Source organism: Cyprinus carpio, chromosome A10 (genome assembly GCF_018340385.1).
Source record: "Cyprinus carpio isolate SPL01 chromosome A10, ASM1834038v1, whole genome shotgun sequence".
In the NCBI taxonomy this organism is placed as follows: Eukaryota; Metazoa; Chordata; class Actinopteri; order Cypriniformes; family Cyprinidae; genus Cyprinus; species Cyprinus carpio.
Genome location: NC_056581.1, coordinates 686,536 through 700,774, shown reverse-complemented (window position 1 = coordinate 700,774; position 14,239 = coordinate 686,536). Strand labels below are relative to the sequence as shown.

Genomic DNA, 14,239 nt, shown 5'->3' with positions numbered 1-14,239 from the left:
TAGCTATATTGCAAAATACCATAGTATTTCAAGTTATCTTGTGGTATAAGTCTCTGTGAATCACTTATGTAGAGGACACTTATAGACTTCTTGTAAAGTAAATTTTTATACATAATTTTGCATAAAGACTTGACATGCTTTTGTATGGAACATATACGCTCCCTTCGATCTGGAATCATGAAAGAATATCCTGATGTCCACTTTGCAGGGCACTTACAGTCTAATAGAACAAACATCTGAAGTGATAAGAGAAACATGCAAAATCTGCAGAGCGGTGGGACGTGAGGACTAAAATTGAGAACCACTGAAATAAATAACTAATTTATACATGGTTTGTCTTTCTGACATGTTTTTTTCTGAGATTTCCTTGATTTAATGGGATGAGAAACAGCATTGTGGGTTTCTACACTGAGTTCTCTGTGCCTCTAGTATCCATACTTGGGTCGTCATCAAGAATGTGTCTGGGACTCTGGGCTCTTTCATGTCCCCTAAACTGATGAGTGATGGAAAAAGTATCTTGTTGAAACATACTAAAACTTAATCCAGACCTTCATTTTCATATCAGTGCTTGGAATGTAATGTAACAATAAAACAGAAACAGAGTTTGAATGGATCTTGTGGAAAAATGTCAAGATATATGTTGGTCACATTACATCCTACAATAAAAATAAAGAAATACCAAACTACATACATCTGTCTGCAGGTAAGATAGAGAAGGTTCGTCAAGTTCCTCCAGCATCGCCGTGCTCTTCAGATGGAGCCCTGCCCTCACCTCTGTCTGATCTGGGCAGTGATGATTCTGGAGGACAGCGGCCCAAGAACTTCATGCAGACTTTGATGGAGGACTACGAGACACACAAGGTCAAGCGCCGAGAGAAAGTTGAGGACAGCAGTGTAAGTCTCTTATGGTCAGGTTCAAATGTATATACTGGTGGTAATCAGTAATATTGTATGGAATAATTCATCATCTGTGGATTCTTCCTGTCTACAGTTACATTCTTTCAGACATCCATTTGCATTTACAATCAAAACATTAACTTTCACTTTAATTGGCTCAACTTAATTCGCTTTAAATCTATAATTACATTTGGAATTGGAATTTGCGAATCCTACCGCTAAAGTACCATCGCCATGACTTACACCAGAAACCATGTTCCTCTTTTTCATGAGTGAAGAAATGGGACTTTCCAGCTCATTTAGAAACTGAATTCATAAAGTGAAAAACCACCATCGAATGCATACTGAGGACACACTGTTTCATGTTAACCACAGTCTTTTTGTTTTCCCTTTTTGTTTTCTCAAAAATCAACACATTTCCTCTTAAAAAGCTATTATTTGGAGAACAAACTATAAAGTGCCTGTGTTTTGCAACTTTGCTGCACTGACAGTAACACATTCCATTATTATAGTGCAAAGTAACGGCTACGACTTCAGAACTACAGTAGTGGTAACAATACTGGTCTCAGTTATGAATGCAAAATAAATCCATGACAATAACTGCAGCTAAATGTTGCACTTGTAATTTTGGCAAGTAAATTAGCCCAAAATTAGATAAAGTCCTCATTAAATATTTCCCAATGCCTTACAAATTACATCTGGCATCACATTCAAACACAATACAAATTCATGCTTATTTTTACTCTGGAAAGGGTGTGGCCAAATATTGAAGACTGAGGTGGATCAAACATAAAACTTTAAGAATCAGGATAACACGTGTACACGTCAATGTCTGTGGTTGTGGAGACCCTGAACTTACACAAACAAATACGCATATGAAAGCAACATATTTGGTGTGAGCTGATCTACTTTCAAAAACTGTTCTCTACACAATAGCAAGTGTTTGCACATTAACAAATTCTTCCTCTTTTCCTCTCGTCAGTATGTCCGCTCAGTTACAACTGAGGTACTTGTACAATGCTTGCTTTAAACTTCATTGTGACTTCATTTGTGTTATTGCATGTTTTTTTATTTTTTTTTTGGGGGGGGGGGGGGGTTGTTGCAGTGCCAAATACTTTGACATAAGAAAAGTGTTCCGAAGACATCATTGTATTATATGTGGTATCATTGCATCATTCATAGAGCCACATTTTGAAAAAGTCAAAGTATTTGCACCTACATGATCTACTGTATATCCAAAGTGCAGTGTCACGATCCATTCCCATGAAACCTGTGTCAATGAACTTACAATGTCCAGTCTTCATTTGATCATTTTACCACCTCCATTCAGAGTCCTAATATTTCAGTCTCTTTGTATTTGTATATTTTACATAGTATTCAAGTTATTTGAGAACTTCAGATTGGACATTTAGGTTCACTGAAATAGGACACAAAGGCTCCTGTGAGTGTAACACTTGGCACCTGGTTTTACAACAATATTTCTTTTGAAACAGCATGGCTATTCTCTTTTCTGCTTTATTATTTCTGCTTTCATTCTGTGTTTGCACTTAAGCTTGTATTGTGTGTTGTGCAGTTTACATCTAAAGCTGTTTTGGACAATCAGACCCGAACTCGTACTCAGTATGAGACGGTGTGGTCTAAAATGGACCATCTTGTGTGTATGTTTGCACATGTGTGATTAATGTTTTTAACTAAATCTCTTATATGATATTGACATAACTTGTTTTTGTTGTTGTGCTCAGTATAAATAATGTATAACCTTGCATACCTACCACAGTATAGCATGGTTTTGCAAAATAACATCAAACTTCTTATACTTTTAATTTTTTTTTCTTACATAAAATAAATAAATAAATAAATAAATAGAAATAAACAAAGTAATAATAAAAGTAAGTATGGAAATTAAGGTTAAAGGGTTGTAGCCCTTCTACAACATACTTTTTAAAAAGAAAAATCAAGTTATATAGATAAAATATAATTGTAAGTAAACTAGTTTATGGTTGCAAGGAAAAATATATATATATATATATATATATATATATATATATATATATATATATATATATATATTTTATATATGTTAAAATTTATTTTTTTTAATGTTATAATGATATTTTCACCATAGTGATACAGTTTATATATATATATATATATATATATATATATATATATATAAATAACAGCCATTTCCACATATTTTTATGTTTATCTTCAGGTTCTGGAGGCAACACGTGTCACTCGCAGAAAAAGTAACATGGCCCTCCGGTGGGAGGCGGGAATCTACACCAACCAGGAAGAGGCTGAGGAAGAGGAAGAAGAGGAGGAGGAGGAAGAGGAAGAGTAAACCAAACTTTCACTGTATACCGAAAAGAAGGAGAAAGAGAGAAAAACCAGAGGGAAAATATGCAGCAGGATAAACACAAGTATTTATTAGGAATTCAAACCCCAGCCGCAATTCACACATCTCTGAAGATTTGTTTCTGGAGCCTATGGGACAAAAAAAAACTTCTCTTGACATTGAAGACTAGAGATACTACACCGCTTCACATTTTCACTACCAAGTTATTGCTTTTTCTTTTGTGCTAATATGTTTTGAGAAAGTGGAATATGCAAAGACGAGCATCTGGGATTTTTGGCATTAATGTAAGATAAGTGTGAAGATCATATTGCATTTAGACTTCACATATTGTACATAGAGATGTTAGTGTGTGGCTAAGGACTTTGGAAAAAGAATGGAAAATATGGGATAATAGGAGTAGGAGGAGCTTGGATATAGATGATAGCGTGATGACATCTGATTTCTAGCTAGATTATTGACATTTCGACTCTGAAAAGTTAATCAGGATAGGTGCCATGTATATAAGTTCAGCCATGAGCCGATTAAGAAAGCAGAACTACACAAATGTGTCTTGCATTGTCCGAAAGGGCAAAATACTGTTATTTGTTTTCCTGTTAATCACATTGTCACATGATCAGCCTGTAGGGATAACAAATCGTTTTCCCAATTTTGCCATACAGTTCAGAGAGAAGCTTTAATGAGGAGGACAAATGAAAGAAACATTCACACCATTGAAAGATGTTGTGAGGTTTGTAAGAGCAGACCGATAAAAATAAATCCAAGCAGAAGAGGAAGAAGCAGTAATAATCAGCTGAGGTGGTCATGGTTTTGTTTGGGCAGCTGCTTTCTCCATAGATAAAAGATAGGAAGTGTGTGTGAAATTTAAGTTGATGCACCTGTGTTTGGATTGAAGTTTAATGTAATGCAGAACATTTGATGGCTGATGTAGATTATTTGGATATGTTTGTGTTATGTGTAGTGCAGGAGAGCACAAATTAAGGAAAGGACGTGATATGTTAAGAAAGTATTCACTGAATTGCATGATTTTTCCATTAATCTTAATTTAAAAGGGTGAACATTTCTCTTTCCTTACATTGGCATTTTTGCAGCCTTTACAAACAGAAAGTGTTAATGCAATACCATTATTTAACATGGTTTCAAACGCTTTATTGATACATATGTACACATGAATGTCTGAAATGTTGGAAAAGTTTATTCTTCGTTCACATTTTAAAAAAAATGGCAATATTAAAGAACAAGCATCTATACAGGACACTGACATCAGTGATGGACGTGCAGCATAAAAGAGACAAAGTGGACAAATAAACGGACAAATCTTCTTCTATATTTAATCTTTGACTTCTGATTTTTGCCTTTGGTCTTTGGTAGCATTTTTCAAGCCACAGACGAAGACAATCTCACAAGCTTCATTCAACAATGTGGCTTTGTTGTTTTTTGTACCCTCCACATATAATATATATTACACAAAAGTATTTAAGGGGCTGTTGTCCTTTTATGAGTATACATGAAGTATTTGTAGTGTCATATATTGCATAGGTTCTTAAACTGCAGGCAAAAAAAAAAAATACTGTTAGGCATTGTAATAATGTCTGTGTGGCGTATAAAGTTACACCTACAGAACTATAAATGTTCTTGCAGAAGGTGCATTGACTTTTTTAATGGATGAAAACTGGTATTTGTTGATCTCTGGATACTGACTTAATGAAGTGTTCATTTGTGTTGATGCTTGACGTGAAATTGTGTAATGAGCATCAGTTTTATTCAGAGCAGGATATTGGATTTTTACTTGGATTCTTTGATATGAGATGATTATTGCTGGTGAGTTTTATAAGGGGAAATATTTTTATTCGAGCAGTGAGATATATACAGTGTTCCTATAAATGGAAAATAGTTTTGGAAAAATGACTGTGTTTAGTACTATTACAGCACATTTATTCATATATACTGTGTTGTGTGTATTTAAGGGCCAAGTATGCCATACTATATGCATTTAGAGAGGTTTTCATTAGTTTGTTTAGGTGCTATAGGTAACATTACTAGCACCAAGTAAGTAAAGTATTGACTGTGATGCTGACGAGTTTTGCGTCATGAAAATGAAATGTAAAGCCAGCATTAGCTTTCCTAAAAAGATGACATGCTTTTGTACTATAATGTATGAGGGATGGACAAAAATGGTTGTTTTTACCTCATTAAGCTAACTTATAAGAAATAAGCCAATGTTCAAATCTGTAATATAATAGGATTCCTATGGCATAGGATGGTGGCCAAATTGCTTTTAATGTAGACTACAAGAGGAAAAAGGAACCATTAGAAATTGAGCTATATTGCAGTTGTTGATGTGTAAAAACATTATAGCAAAAGCATGAGCCTTTGAGGACATCTGGGAACAGCAGACAAGAACTGCGAGCTCTTTAGCATAATTTTGGTGCAATCTCGCTTGCAAACAGGTTCATTGTCTATTGTCAATAGTGTGTGAAGCACAACCAAACAGCTTTCTGTTGTTCAGCATGGCAAATTCATGTTTCTAAATTGAATGCGACGCAAAATCATCAAGGGGAAATTTCTTTTGCCCTCATAATAAATTCTTGATTATTTAAATGACTAAATTTTGCCCGTGAAAATTATCAAACTGTAAATGCAAACACACCTTTAATGTTGCAAAATGTCATGGCTAATGTACGCTTATTTACATAGGAATACATGGGATTGAGGTTTTCGCGTCAGGGCGAAAAAGTTTTTGCTCGTGTTAATGCTGGTCATGCGATTCACCGCATTGACCAACAGAAAGCTGTAGGTTTGAAAGTGACTTCTGCACACTACTGACAAAAGAGCTTTTTGTTTGCGAAATTTCACTAAAATGTGGCTAATGTGGTTGCTAATGTTTTTAACTACAAACATAGTTAGACTTGTAGTCAAGCATTTTCCTTGCCAGTATCCTGTGTGCATGACAACTACTGCATCTGTTGCAATAGATTTTCAGTTTCATTGTCAGTTTCACAGAAGACAGCTTTTCAAATAATTAAATAAATAAATGAATAATCTTGCCTTTAAAGAAATCACAAGAAGTATTGCTTTTTCAGTTTGAACCAAGTAAACAGATTTTTTTTTTTTTTTTTACTTTTTAAGTTACACTAAAAATATGTTGCGTGTTTTGCTCTTGTTGTTTAAATTACAAATCCATTTCCGAATGCTTCCTTAAAAGGTGTAATAGGTGTCCTAGTTCCCTTTGGGAGGAACCAAATGAATATTGATATGGTGTGATATTTCAATCATGCTTTCAAAAGCTCTCTTTTGACATGTTAACCACTTGTTGTATGTTAATATTCTGCTTATATTGTTTTATAGTAATTGTAAGTCTCACTCTTACACATATATAATTATTTTCTCATTAAAAAGAAAATTTGAAAAATGTCTCTACTCGTGACTTCTTCAAAATCTGTCAGTGTGACAAATGTAACGCCATAAGAATTTATGGAAATAGTTCACCCAAAAATTTGAATTTGCTGAAAATGTACTCACTCTCAGGCCATCCAGTGTATATGAGTTTTTTTTTTTTCTTCATGAGAACAGATTTGGAGAAATGTAGCATTGCATCACTTGCTCACCAATAGATGCTCTGCAGTGAATGGGTGCCGTCAGAATGAGAGTCCAAACAGATGATAAAAACATCAGAATAATCCACAAGTAATCCACACCTCTCCAGACCATCAGTTAATGTCTTGTGAAGAGAAAAGCTGCGTTTTGTAAAAAAAATAAAAAAAATACATCATCAAGATGTTTTCCATGTCAAACTGTTGCTTCCAGCTAAAATATATTGTATAAGAGTCCTGTACACTCTCAGAAAAACAAATTGTACAAAAGCTGTACTATCTATCAGTACTTAAAAAGAACAAAATGTACCTTTTGAAAAGTAACTGCCCCAGTGACAGTTTTTGCGCAATTAGTTTTTCTGAGTGTGTATCCCTAATATTGCTTTCTTCAGTGAAATCACAATAAAAGTGCACTGGAGTTTTGCTGCATGAAGAGGCTATGAAAAAGGTATGGAATTATGCCAAATATTATAACAATAAGATTGTGATTTAGAATATTTGGTTATGGCTTAATTGTGAAAACTATTTTCACACTTTAAATGTGCAAAAAAAAAAAAATCCTTTATATACTTAAAAAGCATGGAAAAGTTATAAGACTTTTGTACTGCTTGAGGCTTCACTTCTGAAAAAGTGCAGAGCCTACATTCTTCATTTTTTTTTTTTTCAATTAAAATAGAAACTACATGAAGGTGAGTAGATCTTTTATTTCCTTTATTATTTTTAGGATATCTCTCAGTTAAGGAGAAAATTCCTAGTGACTTGGAATGAGGTCATCGTCTGCTCTTCTACTTGAGATCCCGTTTGACTGCTTCACACAAACCAAGCAGATATTGCATCACCTGCTTTAAGAAATGTGTTTTCCTTTTCTTGGAATTTTAAACAAATGGAATCAACTCTATATAAAACAAACCTATGGTATGTCCTTACTGTTTAGAAAGTTAAGTTAATGTGTTTGTGTCTGGGTGAAACATGACTAACCACTGAAAGTATTTCAGTGTGCAACTTCCCCATAACAGAATGACGCGGTCGGCTTCAGCCAGAGAGTCGAGCTTCTGTGAAGTATCGGCTCGGGTCAAGGACGTTTTTGTTTGCTTTTATTATTCTTATGGAGGTTATGAGGTCCTGTCGTAAATACATCGCGCCTCTGGTGTTCTGTGCCCAGGTGGCCAGCTCGTTTTTTGACACCGCTCTCCAAATGATCGTTAAAGAACGATGCGCAAACGCCACCGACCAGGACAGCGAGCAGAAAGCCATCACCAACTTCAACATGACCTTCAACATGGTGCTCAAATTCATGCCAATTTTGCCAGCGATCCTTTTGGCAAAGGTTGGAGACAAAGGTTACAGGAAAGTGCCAATAGTGGTTCCTCTGGTTGGATATTTCCTGTCCAGAGGTTTGCTCTTGTTGGATATCGTGCTGGAATGGCCTCTCCAGGTGCTGTACGCGGTGCCGGTGATCCATGGACTGTGCGGCGGGTTCGCGTCTTACTGGGCGGGTGTGATGGCGCTGGTGTCGGTGTGCTCCGGTGAGGAAGAGCGGTCCGTGCGCATCATGAGAACCGAGCTGGTGTACGGAATCGCCGGGTTCGTTGGTAGTTTGGCTTCTGGTCACTTATTTGACCTCTATACCGTAGGTCTCCAACAAGGAGCCATTTTATCTAGCTTGTGTGTGCTACTGTATTTCCTCTGCCTGCTCTATGCCGCATTTTTCCTGCGGGTCGATCTTTTCTCAGTGCTTGGAGAGAGGCAGGAGCGACGGGAAAGTTTTGGGATCATAAACCACGAAGCCCGTGATAAAATAAACATCGCTTTGCTCTTCGTCAGTGGGATTTTGTATGATATAGCAGTGGCTGGAGGAATGGAGATGCTGGCAGCTTATGTGCTCAAAGACCCCCTCAACTGGGGCGCAACCGAGGTGGGTTATGGAAACGCGGCGGGATCGCTTCTCTTCATCACCAGTTTTGTGGGTGTGAAGATGTTCACAAGATGTTCAGTTAGAGATGAGAGCATGGTCATGATCGGGATGGTGTCTTTCGCAGCTGGGATCTATTTCATGGCATTTGTGACCACAACTCCAATGTACTTTTTAGGTAAGTTACAACCAAATAAAATCTTTTTACTTAATGCTTACTTGAACTTCACGGTAATATTTTATTTATATGCCCTTAAATGTAACATAAATGTATCAAATATGACCAGTATATAGCTAAATATTATCCAGACCCCGTTGGCTTACATCAATGAAATCAATCATTAAGCGTCGGACAAGGTAAAATAGGCTGTCTGGTAGATGCACATGCTCAGGTGTATGTTGCTTTATATGTATATAAATATATATGCATGGCTTATATTAGCGTTATAAAACATAATGAGTAGTACTTTACGTTTGGCTGTACATGAGTGATATTTCTAAAAGTTACTTAAAAGTTTAAAGCATTGCTTTACAATGCGTTATTCCCTAAAAAAGTAACTAATTACGTTACTTTATTACTTTTTATGTTTAGTAATGTATTATGTTACTTTTATAATCTGGGTTGGGCTTGCTTGTTTGTTTTTAATAATGAAAAATAAAGTTCTGTTTTGGCAAGTGTAAAAGCCCTTTCACACCAAATGTGAAATCTGAAGGAATTTAAATTAACATCTGTACATCTCTACTTCTTTGAAAAGTAACTCGGATATTTTCTTGTAAAAGAAAAAGTAATGTGTTACTTTACTAGTTACTTGAAAAAGTAATCGGATTATGTAACTTGCGTTACCTGTAATGTGTTACCCCAACACTGTAGTGATGATAGAGCATTTAAACTGGAATGCAATAATAGAGCAACTGCATAGTTCCTCAAGGGAGTAAAAACAAAAATGCTCTATAAATCACTTCATTGATTTAGTATTCTCTGATCTGAAGTTTTGTTCTTGTCTCCTTTAGCTCGCTCTATCACTCTGTTTGCTCTGATTCCAATGCCCACCATTCGCTCGCTGCTGTCCAAACAGGTCAGGGGAACCTCATATGGTAGGTGTCAGTTCTTTATTCTGTCAGTACCCTAAATAAGTTATGTGTCTGGCTGCACATGGTGCTGCTTAAGACGGGCTTTATGGAACACTAAAATTTCCTCAAAAGTAAACTTAGACATCTGTTGAATTTTAAACAGTTTGCATGTTAGTCCATGCAGCTGTGCTGTGAAGCATATCAATATTGGGTGTGTATATTCAGAAGTTGAAGTGTGAATAAAACAATCAAAAACAGAAGTGAAACTATGTGTCAGTGTATTCACATGTGGAGGCCATAGGAATATGTATGCTTTTGTGCAGTAACATGAAGTAGCTTTATAGGCAAATGTAAAATGATTATGTTTGTGACCTGGGGTGCGTTTCCCAAAATTAACTTTGGTCACAAGTTCCATTGTTACCAACAGAGTTCAACGGAACTTGTGATCATAGTTAGCATCTAATGATGCTTTTGGGAAACGCACCCCTGATTGTTTTCTGGTGGTTGTTGATTTGTTTTTTTTTTTTGTTTGTTTTTTTTAATTACCCATGTTCTTGACTGACCTAGCTGAACAGTTGATGGTTTACGGTGAATTGATGGGCTGGCTGAGGTGACAAGGAGTTAGAGTATGGTATTTTTTTTAAAAGTACAGGGCCAATTACCAAACCCTGAGTCACTCTAGTGGATAGCAGATGGTATTTAAACACTCTAATTTTTAGGCCTTTTATGCACGTCTGTGCTTTTGGTAACCATCCAGAGGTTATGTATTTTACCTTATCACCAACACACAGCTAGTGACAAGCCAGACAAAAATGTAAGCAGATTTGACCATTTGTAAAGAAAAAGTTATCTGAAGCCAAGACATGCTGACAAGTTTAAAAGCAGTAATGTAGTACAGTCACAATCAGTCACTAAAGACTATCTGTAATGTAACATTGAGATAAACTAAAATATTAAGCCTATCATTTTTAAAATATGTACAGTATATTAAAAAATAAATTTTAGTGTAAGTGCGTTCTATAGCTTGTGTTCTTCAAGGTATCTTCAAGGAGGTGTGTTTAAATCTCATCAGCCAGCTACTGGAGTGCCTCAGGCTTCAGTGCTTGGCCCCCTATTCTTCTGATATACTGTACCTGCAGGTCACACCTACCAAACCTCATCTCACCCCCTGTTGGCACCAACCCAATGTAACTGATATATAGTATTTATTTATTCAAAATAAAGGTGAACCAAAAAAAAAAAAAAAAAAAAAACTGAACCAACTATACTCCTCCTAACCTTTGGTTTGGAACACCATAGTTTGGTGAAGCATGTCCTTTGTAATTTTCATATTAAGCTACTTTTCCTCCCATAGGCATTACGTTTGTCATGCTCCAGTTGTCCTTCAAACTTTCAAGCTTGGTCACCACACCCGTCTACACTGAGATCTATCAGGCCACACTTGACACCTTCCCAGGCTTTGTCTTCATACTGTCCAGCATCTTCACTGTTCTTTCTATGATACCCATTAGGTAAGCTGACAGTTTTTGGCACCCTTTGACAATAATTTATTCACTACTGAATTCTGAGAAACAATCATTCTTAAAACATTTTTTTTTTTATTATTATTATTTTTATGCCTAGTATTGTAGGATGTCGCTCTGCGAGACATGATGGATATGAGAGAATTCAAGGGAACTGACTGACAGCATCAGCCACACCAAAGCAGACAAAGTATCAGAAATTGACAAGTTTGTAGGTTTACACTGATGTTATGCACAATAGAGGATATTCTACTACTACTTCCTGTTGCACTGTGGTTACGTGTTATTAGTAATGCAATCTGTGTATCTTATTCGCCAAGGGTTTTTTTTTTTTTTTTTTTTTAACATCTATGTATAAAATGCTGACAGATTTTAGTTTTTAGGTATTTTGGTAACAATTTACAATAAATTTTCTTTCGTGGTTAACATTGACTGCATTAGTAAACATAAATGCACTTTGGAAAATTCTTCGAAAGTATATTAATCTTAATGTTCATTTCAACATTAACTAGTATATTATTGAAATCAGAAGTTGTATCTATTATACTATTTAATGAACCTGAACTGACAAAGAACAGTAGTATTTTTATTAACCAGCCTCATCAAAGATTATTAAATACTTTCACATAAGTATTACTCATTCTTAGTTAACAAATTAACTAATGGATCCCAAAGTATTACTGATATTTCTGTATGCACTGTCTGTTTGAAATGGATGACATCTTTTATCAGATTTTTATTGTACAGATTTTGCAATAAATTAAGTTATTTGTACATCCGTGTATGGTGTTATATTAATAAACATACACAAAGTATCCAGGAAATACAATAACGATGCAACTAATCATCATAGTATAATGGCAGTCAAGTCTATATAGTTTTTTTTTTCTTCGTTTTGACTGTGCAAAGGCACAAAAATACATTAAAGAAAAATACATCTTAGCACATTCTAATCATTTTTATCGCAATGATCCAGTATTAATTAGTTAACAGCATCAGTCAACATTGTACAATTTACTGTTCCTTTTAAAATCCAGAATTTATATTTTGTCAATTGAACTATAAACAGTTTATGCTAAAAGGAAGCCAAATGAGCTTTAAAAAAACATGACATATATATAATGCATACAACTGAATAACCTTTTAATCAGCTGCAAGTGATCCTCCTCACTTGCTTTAGTTTAATTTGTTATTTGTATACTTCATACACACCTGCTGGACTGATCTGTAAGTAAACATGTACACACTCATGCTACAGTTGTTTAATACTTGACAAAAAATAAATAAATAAATAACCATTAAGCATATAAAATAACAATTTAATGGACCACAGTTATTGCAGATTCTGTCGAAAGTCATATAATCATTTTAGATTTAATCTGTTCTTGTGTAAACTGAATTGAATTATTTTCAGTATAAGCTGTATTTTATTTCATAATGTACAACATGCAATATAGCAACAAAAATCATATAGCTGCCGATGTAATGTAAAACAAAATGTATTTAATTGAAAATCAAATCAACTTAAAAATCAAAAGACACTGGATTTGATGGGTTAAACTTCAAGCCATGTATCTTCAGTAAATTTTATGAAGACAAAATTAAAAATGGCAAACATGGACATAGGAAACAGCCTATGCTGCCAGACAGAACATCTGTAAGGAAGTCTGAGAGGATGAAGATGAAATAAAAGTTCAAAAGGCAATGAGGAGATACTGATGACAGAAAAGCGTGTTTCCAATCTGTGTGCTGCAGCTGTGCTCAAACACTAGAGGGCCAGATCTGATTAAACATTGCTACATTGATGGAGAACTCACTTAAAAATATTTAATAAATATATACAAATGTGTGTGTGTGTGTGTGTGTGTGTGTGTATAACAGTAAATTGATTTGTTTTCATTCACCTTTTGTTAGGTGATTAATTAGGGGGAGAAACAGAAAACGAAGCCTAATTTTCAGGACCATCTTTGATTTCTGTGATAAAGCAATTAAACAATTTCCTCATGCAACATATTACTGAAAAACAAAAAGTGTTGAAATATAATGTAATTTGTACAAATAACAATTTTCTATAATAAAATGTACATAAAAATTATATATACATAATATACATACAAAAATACACATATAAATTAAGTCATAGAGTAAACAACAACAGCAATAATAATAAACAAAAAAATTAATTAAAATTCTATTATTTTACATTTCTGTGTGAACTATCCCTTTAATAGTCCTAAAATAGGCCTCATTTTCTTTATGAAAAGTATGGTTTTGATTAGTGTCAGAAACAAAGCCCAGGCATTTCTACTGTTTTAGTGAGAATCACCCAAAAACACATTCAGGAACATTTAGCATCAGGAATGCTGAAAAGAAAGATTTTGGTTGGTTTGGCATCTATAAAACATTACTGTGCAAAAGTTGGGGTCAGTCACTTTTTTTATAAGCAAATACTTTTATTCAGTAAACACACAAACAGATACTAAGACATTTTTTTCAAACGTTTTATTCATCAAAGAATCCTGAAAAATAACATGAACTAGTTTCCAAAAAGAATAAACCCTTTTCAATCAGAAATGTTTCTTGAGCAGCAAATCAGCATATTAGAATGATTTCTGAAGAATCATGTGACACTGAAGACTCAAAATTCACTTTAACCACAGGAATAAATTACATTTTAACAGATATTACAATAGAAATTGTTATTTTAAATTGTAATAACATTTCACATTGGCCATTTTTGTATCAAATAAATGCAGCCTTAGTGAGAAGAGAGTTCTGTCAAAATCATTTAAAAATAAACTTACTGACCCCAAACTTTTGAAAAGTAACACATTACTATCCTGTACTGCATAACCACAGAATGATGCAACAGCTGCCAAAAACATTG

At 34.7% G+C, this 14,239-nt stretch overlaps 2 protein-coding genes across 13 annotated transcripts in view; both read left to right on the top strand.

The window, feature by feature from the left end:
* LOC109054342 (A-kinase anchor protein 2-like) overlaps positions 1–5,972 on the top strand; it is a 103,436-nt gene extending 97,464 nt beyond the window's left edge. For 11 of the 12 annotated variants that reach the window (XM_042764655.1, XM_042764654.1, XM_042764661.1 and 8 more), the window contains 3 exons: positions 704–894; positions 1,880–1,903; positions 3,113–5,972. In XM_042764655.1, coding sequence (XP_042620589.1) covers positions 704–894; positions 1,880–1,903; positions 3,113–3,241 — 344 coding nt within the window. In that variant the 3' untranslated portion in view covers positions 3,242–5,972. The remainder of the gene's footprint in view (positions 1–703; positions 895–1,879; positions 1,904–3,112) is intronic. The other variant, XM_042764656.1, reaches the window with a different exon arrangement.
* A 1,666-nt stretch (positions 5,973–7,638) lies between these two features.
* Positions 7,639–12,126, top strand: LOC109045888 (thymic stromal cotransporter homolog). Its single transcript, XM_042764653.1, has 4 exons — positions 7,639–8,936; positions 9,770–9,853; positions 11,184–11,340; positions 11,453–12,126. Exons 1-4 carry the CDS (start codon positions 7,952–7,954, stop codon positions 11,508–11,510), a joined length of 1,284 nt encoding a protein of 427 aa, XP_042620587.1. The 5' UTR covers positions 7,639–7,951; the 3' UTR covers positions 11,511–12,126.
* The last annotated feature ends 2,113 nt before the right edge of the window (positions 12,127–14,239 follow it).

Bases quoted from the DNA above. Each gene is read 5' to 3' on its own strand.
- LOC109045888 (XM_042764653.1), top strand. From the start codon at position 7,952: ATGGAGGTTATGAGGTCCTGTCGTAAATACATCGCGCCTCTGGTGTTC. The intron at 8,937-9,769 runs GTAAGTTACAAC...TGTCTCCTTTAG, and splicing joins AACTCCAATGTACTTTTTAG to CTCGCTCTATCACTCTGTTT. The intron at 9,854-11,183 runs GTAGGTGTCAGT...TTCCTCCCATAG, and splicing joins GGTCAGGGGAACCTCATATG to GCATTACGTTTGTCATGCTC.